Below are 17621 nucleotides of genomic sequence, written 5' to 3' on the forward strand. Positions count from 1 at the left end.
ATATCAGATGAAGTTGTAGACTTTATATCAATAAGGGACAAAGGATATTTCATAAAAATAAAAGGATCAAACTGCCAAAATGATATACCACTTCTGAATTTATTTGCAAAGATTGACAGACTAAAATAATAGAATTTATAGCCCTAGAGGGAGACATTTATATAACACTTTTAATAACTGAAGAAAAAGCAGATTAAAGATAGTAAGGACATATCAGACTAACAACATAATTTACAGATCTGCTCTAATTGACACAGAGACCACTGCATCCACTAATAAAACATTGAGCCCCCAAACAACTGAAAGTAGATTCTTTTCAAGTACATCAGGATATTTTATCAAACGATAATAAGCCTGGGTCATAAAAAATTTAAAAAAAATCAAACTAAAATTATGTAATTAAACACAGAGTAATGTTACCAGCTACACTGCAACCCTGGAACCAAGTTAATCGAACAGAGAAACTACAAATATAACTCTTATTTTGAAGTTATTCCTTTTATCTATTCTGCATAAATTACATCACAATTTCTAATTGATCTAGACACAAGAAATGAGCAGATAGGTTCCCCAGATCTTTGTCACTTATTTTTGAGTGCCTTAAATTTATATAAATGTTTGGAACATCATAGAAACATATCTACTTATAATAACAGGTTTACTTCAAGAATTGTTTGTACACTACTAAAGACATTCACAATAAAACACTGAAACTTTAGACATGGGAATAGTTTGGAAGCTATAAGTGGAAATACAGTGTCACCTCGTTGAAAGAATAAGGGGTCATTTAAACAAGGGAGGTTAAGTTATAGCTTTGTCTCTCTCTGTTCAGTGACCCCAGGTGCAGGGTATAAATAAACAAACTTTATTCATTTTTTTAATAAAATACTTATAATAAATTGTTGCTTACTAACTGTGAAAGAATATGAGGAATTAGAGCTAACATCTGCTGAAGGTCTAATGACTGCTAGTAATAAGCTTGACCCTGAATCTGTGAGTTCTTTGATTATAGTTAATGCTTTCAACAACCTTTTGACATATATATAAATAAACTATGTAGGGGAATCCTGCATTAACTATAAAATTAATGCCTAGTTATTATATCATGCAAAAATAACATTTACATTCTCATTCACCCTTATGTTAGATGGTAGACATGTTATCAATATTTAAAATGATAAGAACATATTTTGATTTTATTCCAGTGCCATAAAGATTCAGAGTTTCAAGTTGCATCATGGAAATTACTAAGTTTTATATCTTTTATTCAATGTGGAATCTAATTTCTTACCAAATAACACAAAATGTTTAAGTGTGTAAATATGCATTTAAAACATTGCTTTGGGAAATTTTTGAACAGTCTTCATTGAGATTTGGGATTCAGTTCCCATCTTTTTCTTCTTAGCATTTTAAAAAGTATTGATTCTTCTTTGTAACTAATATTTAAATGAAGTTCTCACTTGACTTTCTTTTATCTACAGCTATCTGTTATCTTCAGGCAAACTAATGAACCCCTCCAATCTTTAATAATACTACTAATAATAATTTATAATTTTTTGGATACACAAACTATGATGTAGATAATCAGTGTTACAGCTGACAATTAACATCTGTTAGACAATGTATAGTGGCCCTCTAATTCCAAGGTTTCCACATCCAGTAGATTAAAAATATTTAGGGAAAAAAATCACATCTGTACTCAAAGAAACATATTTGTTTTGTTGCCATTATCCTCTAAACCATTTAGTGTAATGACTATTTGCATAACATTGACATTGCATCAGATTTTATAAATAATCTAGATATGCTTTAAAGTATATAGGATAAGCAGGCCCTCAGACACATAATAAATTGATGAGTAAAATAAATGATAGTGAAAAATAATCTGTGTGTGTGCTTGTTGTGTATGCGTGTGTTACTGGGAATTGAATCCAGTAGGGTTCTCTATGAGTTACATTTCCAACACTTTTTTATTAAATTTTACTTTGAGATAGGGTCTTGCTAAGGAGTCAAGTCGTAAATTCTTGGTTAGGAAGACTTTTGAGGAAGAAAGGAAAATGTATATAGTACATAGTGTATGATTGCTAGTAGCCAATTTCATTAAGAGGGTTGTTTGGCTGCTAATTTCTATCCAGAATCCATTGTCTTGCTTCCCCCTGTTCCTGAGTCCATCCTGCCCTCAGCTCTAAAGGTGGCTCTTGAAAGCCAAAGAAACTATGGTTCTTCCATACCTTTGCCAGATATTTGTTCAAGAGCCCAGCCTTATTTAGGTAGTTTGTGGCTTTTCCCTGAAGACTGATATTGGCTAAAGCTGAGGTTTTCCAAGCAGGATCCTTGGCTTCCCAAGGACTTGGTAGACTTGTAAATTCTTAGCTCCAACTGAGACTTACTGAAATAAATGTGAGGAAGGAACTCAGCAATCTTTGTTTAAGTAAGCCCTGGAGGTGATCCTGATGAACTCTCAAGTGTGAGAATTAAATGTGCTAAGGGATCAGCACCTGATTTAGGTAGGTTCAGTCTGATCCAGGGGAAGGGCTTTTTATGTCATGGATGTAACAGGCTTTACCTCATCCCATCGATTTATATATGAACTAAATTGCTCCAACTGCTGCAGGCAGACTTTCCACAGCTTCAGAGAATTCCTCTTGCTGAGTGCAATAGACGGAATATTTGTGTGCTCCCCAACCCTCAGCTCATATATTGAAACTTAATCTCCACTGTGTGGTATTTGGAGGTGGAAAATTTGAGAAGAGATTAAATCACAAGACTGGAAATTTCATGAATGGGATTAGGAGTTCCCAGAGTGCTCATTCATCCAGTCTCCCAGATAAGGACACAGGAAGAAGACAGCAATCTCGAACCAGGAGTGGGCCAGCTGACACAGATTCTGCCAGCACTGTAATCTTGGAATTCGAAGCCTCCAGGACTGTAAGAAATAAATGTTTCTTCTTTAAGACCTCAATTGAATAAGAACAAGGCACTTCCCAATTCTTGAAATAAAAACAAGGCATTTGCTTATTCTTGAAATGCATTTAGCTCAAGTTTTCTGTTACTGCAGCAGAAAACATCCCAATGGATACAGGACTAAGACATGTACAAAATTAATTCGTCTATCCAATAAGTCTGTACTATGTGCCAGCCATGGTTCTAGTAACTGGACATACAAATGTGAATTAGGATACCAAAATAACATCCTAACTTAATGGATTTAACATTTTTATTAATGTAGATAGATGTAAAAGCTGTAATTACAATAATAAAAAAGATCGGCTTATTTAATAAAGTGATAAGTATTATAATAAAGCAAGGCAGATGACAGCATGCGTTTTGCAATTTTAGATGGTAAGTCCAGTAATACTTCCTGAGAGGATGTTATAAGATGATGTATGGAGAGATCAGTGATGGAGAGGGAATAGCAATGGGGTAGGAACCATCACTCTCACCTTGAACCATGCAAACAGAAGCAAAGAGTTGAACCAACTTGCCCAAGGTTTCAGAAGTGACAAATAATAGGAACATGATTTGAACTGACAGCTGTCTAGTTCTAGTCTGAGTATTTTCAGTCATGCTATATTTCCTCCAAAGATATGTTGAAACATTTAAAAAACAATCTTCTATTATTAGTAATAATGGTATAACACAGCAGAATTGATAAGTGACTTTATTAAGTTTCTTTGGAACCCTTCCATTTCTTAAGACAATCACTCAAAGAACAAAGAGAGACAATATTACATCTTCTTATCATGTTTAAATTAAACTGAAGGCCATATAGGTCTACCTTTTACTGGGAGTCAGGGAGATCCAAACAAAAATGAATTTCCTTTGCTTATTCTCAAGTTCATATTTAGTTTGTATGGAACAGTTGTTAAAACACCAGAAAACTTCAGATCAAAAAAAAAAAACAGCTGCTGCTTTATGCACCACTGATGTCCTCTGGGCATGCTGGGAAAATCTTGTAGCTCCTTAGGTGCTTTCTCTGGTCCAGGACCTACAGAGTCCCCCGGCATACAGGGGACCTCAGTATCTCATATTATTGTTAGTGCCCATTCTAACTGGTAGGTGCCTTCACTGGCATGGTTGGTAAGCAGTCTCCATATCCTCCTTGTACTCTGCTGTCCATGGGGTGGGATATATCACCGAAATTATCTGGCAGTATATCCAATGGAAAAGATAGGGTGGTAGTGAAGGTGTTGAGCCACCACCAAAGGACATAATCTTGATAAGATTGTGATTGATACAAACCACAGTTCTGCTCTCCTCTGCAGTAGCCCAAAGGAAAAGGGAGAGATTTCTCTCTGAACTCAGAGCTCAGGTTTCTCAGACAAATGATCAAATAGTTATGTTGATGATTACTCTGAATAATAGAGGTGTCCCTCAGTTAACAGATGTTCCCTACAGTTGCTAAATATAAATTGTATATTTTCAATGTGTTTTCCTTCGTATCAAACACGCATATGACAAACTCCCCATCCTCCTAGAGCTTACAAATCAGTTTTTTAATGGAAAACTTGGGAAGACAGATTTTATTTCATACAATAATTTTCAGTGAATAGAAGGACAGCTCAGAAAAATAAATGCCTTGGAAGAGAAAATTTTTATGTTTGCTATCTATGGAACACTTACCTTTGAGAATCTGTCAGAAAATGAGGCCTTATCTTGCTTGACAAAAATCATTATCTAGTGAATAATTCCTTTTGAGGAATTTAAAACTTCTGTCTTTGCCCCTGAAAGGACTGTATAATCTGGCCAAACCATTATGTCAACTATGCTTAGGAAGCGGGGGTTATAACTGCATTCCCCCCAAAAGTTAATAATCTGTGACATCTCCAAATCACAGGAAAAACACTTATGTTGGTTATCCCAGTAACAGAAGCACAGGGTTTCCTTAAGGGTCTTCAGAATCAAAAAGCCCATATAGCCAACTCCTGAATATAGTTTAGGTCACTTGAGTTCCATATGAGCATGCCCTTTTGCAGTCCTGCTTCCATTACACACACCTAAACGTATCTCACAAGCTAAAGGTGGAAGATTCACGACCTTTATAAAGGGAATTGTCATAAGATTATAGGCAGAAAATTCAAATTCACCTGTGTTGCAGCTTTCATTGACAAAACAGTTTATTGATTTATCTGATTGTAATCTGCTCTTTATTTCTCTTCTTTATAAAAGCCTTGAGTGGGTTCCTTTTTGCTAGGATCAAGGATTTAAAAAAAAAAAAAAAATCATTCATGATGGGAGGAGTGCCACGTTTTCATTGGTTGTGGTAGTCCTGCACCATGTTGAGCTTCCCAGCCGTTCTCTGGGATGGCAGGATCTTCTATCCTTCATGTGAAAAGCAAGGCTGCTGGAGTCTGAATCCTCAAGTCTGTTTTAGGGTTTAGACAGTACTTCTATGTTTTCTTTTTCTTTTTTCAATGTTTGTGGTTTAAAGTCAGGAAATATATCCCTGGTTTTGCATGGCACTACAGAAAAACCAGTGGCATTTAGTTTACTAATCTTTATGAAGTGTTCATTTAAAAGTGTTATTCTGTTCAAAAACCAATACCCTCCTTCTGAACATTAGCCTCTGAGCCCCTAAAAACAGAGTTGGTGTAGGTGCATAATTAGCTGCCAATACTATTGTTTAAGCTTTCTGATACCGTTAGCCATGGTGATGCTTGGGTCTGCTGTGGAATGTCATCCTGATCCGACGTAAGCATGTAGTAATGCGTGTGAGGGCAAGACTGGGAGATTCTTGTTTTTCTGCCCTCTCTCCTTCATCACTGTCCTGTGATAGGCACAATAATGACTCTCCAAAAATGTCCTCATCCGAATCCCTGGAAACCTATAGAATATGTTAGGGATTTAAGGGTGCAGATGGAATTAATATTGCAAATCAGTTAGCTACCCTTGAGATGGGGAAGTTTCTGGATTGTCCAGGTGAGTCCAATAGAATTTTAAAAAGTGGAAGAGGAGGAGAAAGAACCCAAGAGAAAGCCATGAGAGAAAACCTGGGCTGGCCATTGCTGATTTGGATGATGGAGGAAAAGGACCAGGAGCCTAGAAACGAGGAAAGAATCTGAAAGGTAGAAAAATCAAGGGAAAGGATTGTCCCCAAGAGTTTCCTGAAGGAATGAGATGCTGCTTACATCTTACTCCACACATGACATCCACTTCAGACATCTGACGACTCTAATTTTAAGGTAAGAAACTCGAATTGTTTTAAATCTTTTTTAAAAGGTAGAGTTGAGCAGTAAAGTATCATTTTAGCAAAAATGATTCTAACCAGGTAAAAAACAAGGAGGTGAGAATCCGCAAATTTAAAGAAACAAACATATTGTGAAAGAGTTTTGTGACTTAAACCTTGTTGGCATCTATTTTTCTATCCGTGTTTAGAATATTTTCTCATCTCTTTATGCAGCTTGAACAAGTTTATTTCCATTAAAAATGCTTGCAACACTCTTAATTAATTTGAGAGAATGTAATTGCTGGAACAATTAAACGAGATAATTAAAGCAATTTTAATACGTCAGCATTTTCTATTCGGCAAAGGAATCGGAAAGTAAAATAATGCAGGTTTTCTTCCATAATTTTGTGTTACTTTCTATCAGAAATTCTAGGAGGAATCATGATCTGGTATTTCTGGAGATCTGTGTTTCTCTTTAGTGTCACTCTGTACTACCATACAAAATGGACCTCCTTGTTCTGGAAAATAAGAGGTAGAGACACTTGGAAGTGTTGGGAAGCTTCACCAAATTCGGACTCTGCTAAACCCATTGCAGCTTTGTAGTTTGCATTAAAAGCCCTGGTGGGGAGGGATGCAGAACCACCCATGATGAGTCCTACTTGTTGGTGATGCTCATCTTCTCTGTGTTAGGCCCTGGCCAGCCAGGATAGTGGTGGACTCAGTTTGAGGGAATGTTGGTCACCCCATCTTGTTTCAGGTTTTGCTGTGAAGATGTACAGGGCAGTGCATGGTGAGAAACCTTGGGTAAGGGATCCCAGCCATTTCTTTGAATATTCTTCCTTCCAGGAGGCTCTGGATACAGTTGGAATATCCTTTGGGACCAAAATTATCCTTTTTTTTCCTAATATTTGCACAAATATATAATGAGATATCTTAGAGAAGGAACCTAAATCTTAATGCGAAATTTATTTATGTTTCATATATACCTTGTACACATAGCCTGAATATTATTCCATAAGATATTTCGGTATTGTGTACCTATGCTTTGACTGCTATCCACCACATGAAGTCAGGTGTGAAATGATCCAACTGTGGTGTCACATTGATACTCACACATGTTCAGAAACAGGAGCATTTCAGATTTGGGATAGATGGATTAGGAACATCCAACCTGTAATGCCAGGTACATGCTTCCTAAACACAAGTCCAAAGGCTGTTGGTAGCCTAATGGCATTTCCCAGGGAACCACCATTACTGACATAGGACAAACAGTTCCTTGCTCAGCCAAGGTTCTCACAGTTGTATTCCTAACTAGTGAAAATGTGTTTCTCCTTTTCAGTATCTCAAAACGCTGATGAAGGGCAAAATAAGATCAGAAATATAATAACATTACCGAAAGATACAGAACAGGACAAAAATGACAGCTTACATTTATAGGGCAACTAACTACTCTGTGCCAGGATCTGGATACTATTATTACTGCCATTTTAAAAATGTGGAGAATAATTCTCAGAAAGTCTGTGTAGCTTGCCCACTGTCACACAGCTGGAAAGTGGCAGAGCTAACACCAGACACAGGCCATGTGAGCCCAGAGCTTGTGGCTTTATATTGAAAGACCCACCGATTCCCTGTCCAAGAAAGACGCACGAGGCACTGGCTGCAAACGCAAGAGGTTTATTCAGACACAGACGCCTGTGGGTGCTCAGCAAAACCTCAGCCGGAGCTTTGGTGAACTGGCACACCGGGCTTTGGGGTACAGGTCTTTTATAGGATAATGGGGCAGGTTTCGCGCGCACGGGAAGTGACAGGTTTCTTATTGGTTATTTTGAACCCAACATATAGATTACCTAAAGGGCAAAGTTGTTTTTCACTTTATGTTCCTGGATAAACCTCATGACAGTTACATATTAACACTCTGGTTTTTCTGTTCCTGCTTATCATTATCAGTTCCTGTTTGTTCAGGCATGCCTTGGGATCTGCTTTTCTGTTCTTCCTCAACCATCCTGTCCCCTCACAATAGACTACCCTTAACTGATTAACAGAGAGACCTCTCTTTACGTGGGTTAGCAACACGCCCTGATGGTTTCACAATGGGGCCTGGGGTTTCTGGGCTGGGGTCTTTCATTCCCCCCTTTGTCTGGAAACTTGGGAACCAATCATGGTTCCCTCAGTTGGGGGCCTATTTAGGCAGACTCTACATCTTGGTAAACAGTAATCCTCAGGGGACAGTCTTTAACTTTCCAGACTTACTTAAAATTGGCCTCCTAGACCCAACCTGACTCGATTTACCTATCTACACTGCCTTTCCATTTTTGGCTTTGTTTCCCCCTAATTTTAGAAACTTGTGTGGAGAAGGGGCGATGACTCGTTCTGGCTGCTTCAGAGCTGAAAAGGGGTGTCGAACATGAGGGGGGCTTGAAGACGTGGGGGGCGACTTGGGGGACGTGAGTTCCCATTTAGAAGTCAGTTCCATTTGAGATCTGGTTGGGGAAAAACAGGTTGTCATCTGGGGATGGGTGTTTCTATGAGAGAAACAAAAACCATGAGTACTGAATAAGTGTTGCAAAAGCTGGAACATGTCACTATACATAAGTTCCCTCATCAGGCTTTAACATCCTCAGTTACCAGGACTGTAAACATAACATTTAACTTTTAGGGTTACAGATGTCCTTTCCCTTAAGACACAGTTTAATAATTTAATGTCATCTGATCTTGCAAAATCCTTTTACTAGTTTGACCTCTGTGTCTAATAGAGAAATCTTTAATTCTGTTACTCAGGGCTGGATAACCATACTAGCAAACACCATGCCTACCTGTGTAGGTTAGAAATAAAGGCCTTGAACTAAAAACTACTCTGGCAGTTCCTTTTGATAGTTATCAGGCATTTCGGTCTGAGAATCTCTTTTGAAGCCTCCAGTTTACTTATTTATGGAAGTTACATTTAACTATTATTTTATTTAAAAATGCCCAGGAATAGCTGTGTTTTGACTTTGACTGTCTTTGCTAAGTGTTTAAGATGAAGCAAGTCAAACTGACTTTTGTTTCCATCTATTGTTAACAGTCAGCTGAGTTTCCCTGGGAGTCCTCGGGAACTTACAGCAGCTTCTCAGATCTGCTAGTGCCATTTGCGCTAGGATGGGTCCAGGCCTTGCTTGACCATGTGGCTTCCCTCGGAAGCATCAGGGGTGTCTCCCTTTTCTGATGACCCTCCTCTTCACAGCAAATGCACTGATTGGCTTTCTGTCCTCCACTGGTCTCATTAATCTCCCTGTTCAGGAGGTTATGTGGCCTAGAGTTGCAGAGCCCTTAGGAAAAGTCCCCTATCCCTTGACTCAGACTGACTCAGAGGGCAAAAGCCAAATTTTTAATTTTAAAACTTGATCTTAAACATCTAGCAAATAAGTTAACAGCCTTATATTAAGCACACTGGGCTTTAATGTCTATCTCTCTATCCTGTAGGTGATAACTTTTTATCTTACATTAACCCAGGTTGTGAGTTCTTAAATCAGTACCTCTGCAAAACATTAACAGGCAATCTTTAAGCCATTTTGAAAACTACAAGATAAAATTATCAAAGAGTAAAAACATATTTAGTTTATATAATAGCTACCTTGAATTTTGGCAGAGTTATACATTATAATCCCCTGTTTGAGATCTTAGTAATCTTAACAAAAACTAACTTTTGGACACAACTTTAAATGTACTGAAATCTAGCCTATTTTTTATAGTTACTTTCACATATAGTGGGATGGGACATAGAGCTTTATCTCAAGTAAGGCGGGGTTCTTCATAAATCTTAAGTACTGCAGTTCTGAGACTGATCTTTGCTTTCTAGACATCGTTTTACAAAGCCTACATAAATTGTTGTGAACTTGAGCAAACATAACATAATATCACATCTAAAACATGAATTAAAGAAAGGCTGAAAGCTTCTAACCTTTTGTAGAAAAGTAGTAAAGTACTTTTGTGTTTTACAATAAAACCTTTACACAGATTAAGCCCTCATTAACTTAAAAATACACTTAAGTTGTATCTCAGTGTAAAAAGTAACATAGAACTGTACATATCTTATTGATAACAAGCCCAGTTATAGAACACAAATGATTTAATTATATCTCCAACATATCTTTCTTTTAAGCCTAAAATTATCATACAACTTTAGAACACAGCTTGATATAATGCTCTTTTGAAGCTTATACCTAACAGACTTGTATACCTGGAAGATGTGAACACATTAATAGCACCAATTACATTGATGTTTTTATATTAACCAAGTTTAGTTTTTAAAGAGATAACATAGCACAATTTTCTAAAACAATAGCACTTGTTTAACCAGCTGTTTAATTTCTTTAAGATTACTTGCTCAAAAACTTACACTTATAAGCAACTTACACAGACCTTTTTTATATCATTTACTTAAACTCTCTTAATTACTTAATCATATAGACTCTTATCCAGAAACATATTTTCCCTCTATGAAATCCATACCTAGAACCTTCTAGTTTCTCTTTTTTATCTGTTAACCTCCTTCTGTTCACATTTGGAAACAATACTTGTAAATTTTGAATTTAATCAGATTATTTTATAGACATAAACATTTTGTTAGGTTTTATTTTTGAACACCTAGAAAAACTTATAAGTTTAATTTTAAAGACATCTTTACTTTCATCTGTTTACCTAATTTAAATTGAACCATTTGAATCACGTGAGTCAAAGATATTTGGATCCATTTTTAAAATTTTTCATGAGCGCTCCTCATCTGTCAATTGTTATATATATGGAAATACACACAGACATACTGACATACAACATGTAACACAAGTGTAACACAACACAATAGTAAAGGCCTTGTTGCTTTCTCAGGTGAAATCTCATTGCAATGTTTAAAAACTCCATAGTTGATCAAAAATAGAACTTATCAGAAAAACATTAACTTGTCTATAGGATCAAAATCATGAGCTCAAAAAAAAAAAAAAAAAAAAAAAATACAGAATCTAAGAAAAAAAGCAAAAGTCCTAGAAAAAATTGACCGGCCTGTAATTAGTAAATGCCATACAATTTACTCTCTGGTTTAATCTAGTTTGAGTTCCCATAAAAAGACACTTTTACTCTTTTTTTTTTTTTTTTTTCCCTTGGGCCTCAGATCTGTCTCCTACTGAGTGCTCCAGGCTTCTTCTATTTGCATATCAGCTTAAGTCCTGGCTGAGGTCTGGGAAAACTGGAATTCTGAGCACAAACCTCATGCCTAAGGCATTTTAACCATAAGTCACAATTTCCAGGTTTGGATGTTGAAAATTATGATATAAGTTTAAGATGCAATTTATAAAATTTCATACCTTTTACATTTTCCTACACTAGAAAAACTTGCTCACACAAAACTGAAAATAGGATCTCTACCATCAGAAGAAATTTATTTAGGATCATTAAGTCACTTTCTTTGTTCTGAAGTTCCTAAAGTAGTATTAAGTTTCATTAAATCACCTGGAGAAAATCTTAAAAGAGAACTACACACTACCATGTATATCCAAAATTAAGCTTTTTAAAAAAAATTTCCAAGACTGTTGCTATTCAATGTTATTTCAATAAGCCAAACCAACGTCCCAATCCAACATTTTTTTTTTCCTGAATCTTATACACTAAGGGGAACAGATACCAAATCATAATTTACTATCCTTGCCCAAATTAATGCACTGGTACACCTAGTGAAATCTTTTCAGGCTACCCAGTTCAAAATTGATGAAAAAATAACACTGAATGGGAGTTACTTGCCAACTTGGAAGCAGAGTTCTTTTAATTTTCTTTATCCTAAGTATTTAAGTTCTCTGGCTGAATTATCTGAAATCACAAACTAAACAATTACCTAACCCTAACTTTTAACTGCAAGATTGTGCAATGCTTCAAACTCATTTAGATACCAGATGTTACAATGAAACATCATTTTTTAGACACACATTTAGCCTAGATTATCCCCAAGAAACAATCAGACAACTAGATAAGAAAATATCTCTCCAGGTTTTGAACTTCCATTTAATTATGACTCCTATCAGTGGCACCATAGATTTCCCCACGAGTGGACCAGATGTTTTCACATAGGGGCAACTATAGGTGTAAAATTAAGGGCCTCAGTGTGACTGACTTTACTGCATTCAGGTGGAGTAACCCTTGCAGTGCAGGGAAAGAATGAGGAAATTCCCCAGAGCAAAGGTGGCTCTGGCAGCTGCTGGGAATTTCTCAGTCTCCCCTTTACTTACAGGATTAACTTCTTTGGATAGACCCAATCCCAGGCAATCTGGCATATCTCCTAACTTTCCAGTAGAGTCAGTTTTTATCTGCCTTAGGTCTTGAAGGGGGAAGAGGGAATGTACTTTGATCGGCTCAAGTTTTTTTTCTTGACTCTTTTTCTCATGGCAGAACTGTAGACTAAAGGAGCCGCCTAAGTGTTAAGGGATATCTACTGGTTGTAAGGTAGCAGATTACCGGAAGAGTTGATTCTAAAAATGCCTCTCTAGCAGCTTAAAGAACACAGCTCATTTTAAACACTGGGGTGGTAAAACAGACTATTGAAAGTTACCTATGCACCTTAGGGAACCTGGGCAGATTTTGCTAATTATCCCATGCCTTTCTTAGTCCTGCAACCTGATTTTCTAACATTTCTGACCTGCGAAGGAAGGGGAGCATCCAGGAGGAATGGATGCGAGGTTGTGGGAGTGTTGCGTAGCCCATACGGAGGCAAATGTGATTGGGGCTTTCCCTCAGTGCCATTCATCTACCGATCACCCTAGATACCCCTTAGGGCTGTCGGGAGGGGGCTCAAGAGAAAGGAACCTTAAGAATCGTCTGAGAGTAGCCCAGACCAGAATTCCGCAGTTGTTCCAAACTCCTTCCTCCACCTCCACGCATCTGAGGCAGATCGGGATTCGGGACACTGTGTACTCACGCCAATTGCTCTCCGGGCCCAGACAGAAAAGTTGGAAGCGGCTTGGGCAGAACCCAACATGCCTGCTCTGTATTGAACAGGTGATTAAGAGCTGCCTAGGCCGAGAAACCTCTCACCCGAGTCTTGAAGAGTGGCGGCTGCACTAGTTGCGTTTAAGTAGCCGTCGGGTGCCCACCTTACCCTCCAGAGAGAAAGAGAGAGAAAGATGCACCTCAAACAGACATGGGGTGCGTGCACTTACCTCGGTGTAGAATCTCAGTCTGGGACAGAATTTATGACTGAAAGTTCGGCTCCCATTCCCAAAGCCAATTAATGCCAATTTAATAATGAGGACAGGGTTTTGAGAAAAGTTAAAGCGAGATATCAAAGTTCTTAGATCCCCAGCAGGCATTTCTTAACCGCAGTGGGTGCACACAAGCCAACTACGGGAAGAAAAGAAAACACTGCTTCCCTAATCTTGCTTACAATTTAGGTTAAAATTTAGCTAAAGTTATCTCCACACCTCTAAGGCAGATTGGAATTTGGGACTCTGCATCAGTTCAAAGTAAAACAATGCCATCACACTAAACAGAGACATAAAAAGACACACAGAGACACACAAAGACATAGATTCCCTTTTCAGATTGTCAAAAAATGAAAGTGGGTGCTGGCCCCAAGCCAACTGGGGCCTTCCCTTCAGATTGGGGGAGCATCCCCCTCAGATTGGGTCTGACAACCCCAGATTGGGAGATTAGTTCTCTTGCCAGGGTTTTGGGCTGGGGACAGACAGGACAATAGAAACACATAACACAAAATTCGCAGCGCGGCCACAAAATTCGCAGCACGTCGTGGATTGCTACCCAGAAACTAAAGGCTCAGATGGATCTGTCAGCTACAAAATACTTTACCAAATACTTCACAAAATACTTTACTACAGGCAATCCACTCAGAACCCTGGGACGTCTCCCAGGGTGGCAGGAATCCCTGGGACGTCTCCCAGGGTGGCAGGAGAGAAGTCCGAGTTCGTCAACTCCTTCTCGAGCTGCCCAGAAAACAGAGCGATTACGCGCAATCGTACGGACGCCGCGCACAGACAGATAACGACCAAAGACTGCAAACATAGAACAAAAGAGACACAAAATGACACGAGCTGGCCAGCTTACCTCCCAGTGGTTGCCGGGTGTTCCTCGGGCAGGGATCCGGACGGGGTTACAGGAGTTCTCCTGGCTGGCTCGCCAAATGAAAGACCCACCGATTCCCTGTCCAAGAAAGACGCACGAGGCACTGGCTGCAAACGCAAGAGGTTTATTCAGACACAGACGCCTGTGGGTGCTCAGCAAAACCTCAGCCGGAGCTTTGGTGAACTGGCACACCGGGCTTTGGGGTACAGGTCTTTTATAGGATAATGGGGCAGGTTTCGCGCGCACGGGAAGTGACAGGTTTCTTATTGGTTATTTTGAACCCAACATATAGATTACCTAAAGGGCAAAGTTGTTTTTCACTTTATGTTCCTGGATAAACCTCATGACAGTTACATATTAACACTCTGGTTTTTCTGTTCCTGCTTATCATTATCAGTTCCTGTTTGTTCAGGCATGCCTTGGGATCTGCTTTTCTGTTCTTCCTCAACCATCCTGTCCCCTCACAATAGACTACCCTTAACTGATTAACAGAGAGACCTCTCTTTACGTGGGTTAGCAACACGCCCTGATGGTTTCACAATGGGGCCTGGGGTTTCTGGGCTGGGGTCTTTCAATATCACATGACCTTTCTTAAAGATAGTGGCAGCTTATTGCTTTAGATCGTCATTATTTGTTTCCTCTTTCAGGCATGAAGAATGCATTCTTAATAACTATAAATTCCATATACTAGAACATGCCACTTAGATTTAACAGAAGCATGCTTTCAACTCATAATGGCTATATACTGACAAAGATTCATAGCTGTTGAGCTATGATGTTAATCAGTCTTCTCAAGCTCCTAGGCTCATCTGTGCACCCATCTTAAAATCCAGTTTTAGCAAGAACCCCTCCCATCAGATCACCCTGGATATGATAGTTAATACAGTTCCTCATCCTTCACCACCCCCTCCCTCTCTGGCGATGGCTGTATCACCCTGACCTGTCTCTGAGAAGAGTAACTGCCCTGTGCTTTTGCCCAGAATTCTCCTTACCCCTGATGTTTCCTCTTACTAACTTTCTATCCACTGACATCCTTTCCCTGCATCTTGGTCTGCAAATTCTCATTTATTCATGCTATATCCAGGGTTTAACCCAACCTCTCTCCACCACTGCAAAATCACCTTGCTGTCAATACCAAACCAGGGCTTGATATCAGTTCTGTGGCACTGAGTTTTTGCAAAAAGAGAAATCTTCATGGAGTAGTCAATTAGCAAGGAGACCAGGAGCTGGAGAAAACAAAACAAAAACCCAAACAACTTAATAAAATCTGCATTCCAATAATAGTTGCTGGTGTGTGTATGGGGGTTGGGGCTCAGTTTATAGGAGGCAAGGCTGCTTGTTGATTGGATGGTGAGATCTGGAGGCCTAGGGGTAGTTTTGCACAGTTATGCCAGTTCAAAGGTTGTGTGTTTCCTTTGCTGGAAGTTATGTTCTGCATGAAGAGCGTGGGGGGACATTAAACTTGTGACATCAGAAGTTCATTATGGAGCTGGCTGCTTCTGTCCACCTCCATTCTTAAGGTTTCAAATTTACTATTTACTATTGTCCCTATACCTACCCAAACAGTTCTGAGTAAACTGTACCTTTCTGTGCTTTAACAAATGTAAGTAAATTCATTTCTTTAAAAACACTCATGATCACAAACTTTTACTACCCAGTTCCCTGTGTAGGCTTGCATTGCACTCTGCATACCCAGGAATTCCTCACCATAACCTTAAAGTAAAATGTAATGTAATAACAATAATACAACCCATAAAATGCCTGTGATGTCTTCATCCCCCAACAATTACATGAGACTGGTACCACTTTTAAGTCCAATTTTAGCAGCCAGAATCTGAGGTATCCACAGGTTCAGAATTCCAAGTTACAAAGAATTAGATTTATCTTTAAGTGAAAGCAGGATTTCATTCTCTTTAAGATTAGTGTTCTTTTTTGCTACTTTATTTTTCTAATCCTTTCCACCTGGATTCTGATCATATTGTGAACACAGTCAAGTAATATTACTTTAGATAATATTTCCATCAAAAATTTTTTGTAGTGTCTTTTTTCACCTTTCACTTTATGAAGCTCTATAAGGCTAGAGACTCAGGCATGTGCTCCAGAATTTTCACTTCATCATTCACATAACATCCTTTTTATACCTTTCTGTCCTTCACTACAGAATTCCTTTTATTTTCTTCACCTTAAAAGTTCATAAAGTCTTGATGCACCTACACTGAAAACATTGGGTGCTTTATAAGACCTGGAAGTTTCTTTAACAAAAATTAGCAAGAGATTTTCCAATCAGCTTTCCTGGAATTGTAGATTAAGTTCTATAGTGGGTGATTCACTGATAACAGCTGAAACCACTTCATCTACAAGTTAATGGGTGAAATTAGCATGTTAAAGAGTTGGAGGGCTTAATTAGAAAGCCAATCCTTTGGCAAAAAGCCTCTCAGTAATTCTAAAGCAGTTGGTTGATTTTGTTTGTATCAGGTTTAGGGATAGAACCTGGAAATAAAAATTAACTTGGAAAACAATGTCCATAGTGAAGTGAAATCAACTTCAGGCTTAGTTTAAAGGAAGTATGCTCATTGCAGCTGTATGATCTCTTACCTTCCATGACTTTATTCCAATTATCCTATCATTCCGGTGAGAAATGGTCTGTTTATCGAGTGTGCTTTGCTCATGTTTTCTCCCAGGGTGTCGAGTGTGGGTTTTGGCATTCTCCAATGGAACCATCTCGGAGAAAGAGGTCGCTTTATTTTGTGTGCAGCTGCTGTCCTGCCTCATTGTGTCACTTACTGGGTCAGAAGCAAAGCATCTCCTCCTTTGGGAGATTTTGTTCCTTTTGGCATTCATTTCTACATTTTTAAAATAACAAGAACTTAAAAGACCGCTATTACTAAATTTTACAAGTTTTATCATTTTCTATTACCTTTACAGTACAGTTTAGGATTTACACGTCTTTCTTATTCCCACATAAACATTGCCTGTCTCCACATCACCTTCCTATAATTACCTGATAATTTTAGTAAATTAATAATAACGTCTGCATTTTTATGACATAAATATTTGCAGTTCAACATGCAGTGTCTTGTGTATACACTTGGCTTGCTTAATTTTTTTCCTCTTTCATTCATTCAATGAACATATACTGAGCACCCCACCTTCTTATAAAGCCAGTCTTCTGGGTAATGAGATTTAATAGGAAGAAAGAAAAAAAATCCTCTAAGGGGCTTGCATTTTATTGGGGAAGCAGCAGAACAAAGAATTTAAGAACAAACGATCTGAAACTACTTTGCTTGTGTTCAAATACTGATATACATTTTTTTCATACTTAACAACTGTGTGACCTTAGCAAGTTACCCAACCTTTC

At 38.3% G+C, this 17621-nt stretch overlaps 1 protein-coding gene across 2 annotated transcripts; it reads right to left on the reverse strand.

Annotated features, from left to right (window-relative positions):
* Nucleotides 1–7857: 7857 nt before the first annotated feature.
* On the reverse strand, nt 7858–17001 carry LOC143411545 (uncharacterized). Of its 2 annotated transcripts, none has more exons than XM_076872345.2 (4): nt 16859–17001; nt 15385–15489; nt 14246–14370; nt 7858–8646 (listed from the first exon to the last, which is right to left on the reverse strand). In XM_076872345.2, exons 1-4 carry the CDS (start codon nt 16982–16984, stop codon nt 8460–8462), a joined length of 543 nt encoding a protein of 180 aa, XP_076728460.1. In that variant the 5' UTR covers nt 16985–17001; the 3' UTR covers nt 7858–8459. The 2 variants fall into 2 exon arrangements, with proteins under 2 accessions (XP_076728460.1, XP_076728459.1); XM_076872344.2 differs by having other exon boundaries at nt 7858–8688.
* Between the last annotated feature and the right edge of the window lie 620 nt (nt 17002–17621).

The sequence above is a fragment of the Callospermophilus lateralis genome, chromosome 12 (genome assembly GCF_048772815.1).
Source record: "Callospermophilus lateralis isolate mCalLat2 chromosome 12, mCalLat2.hap1, whole genome shotgun sequence".
NCBI lineage: Eukaryota > Metazoa > Chordata > Mammalia > Rodentia > Sciuridae > Callospermophilus > Callospermophilus lateralis.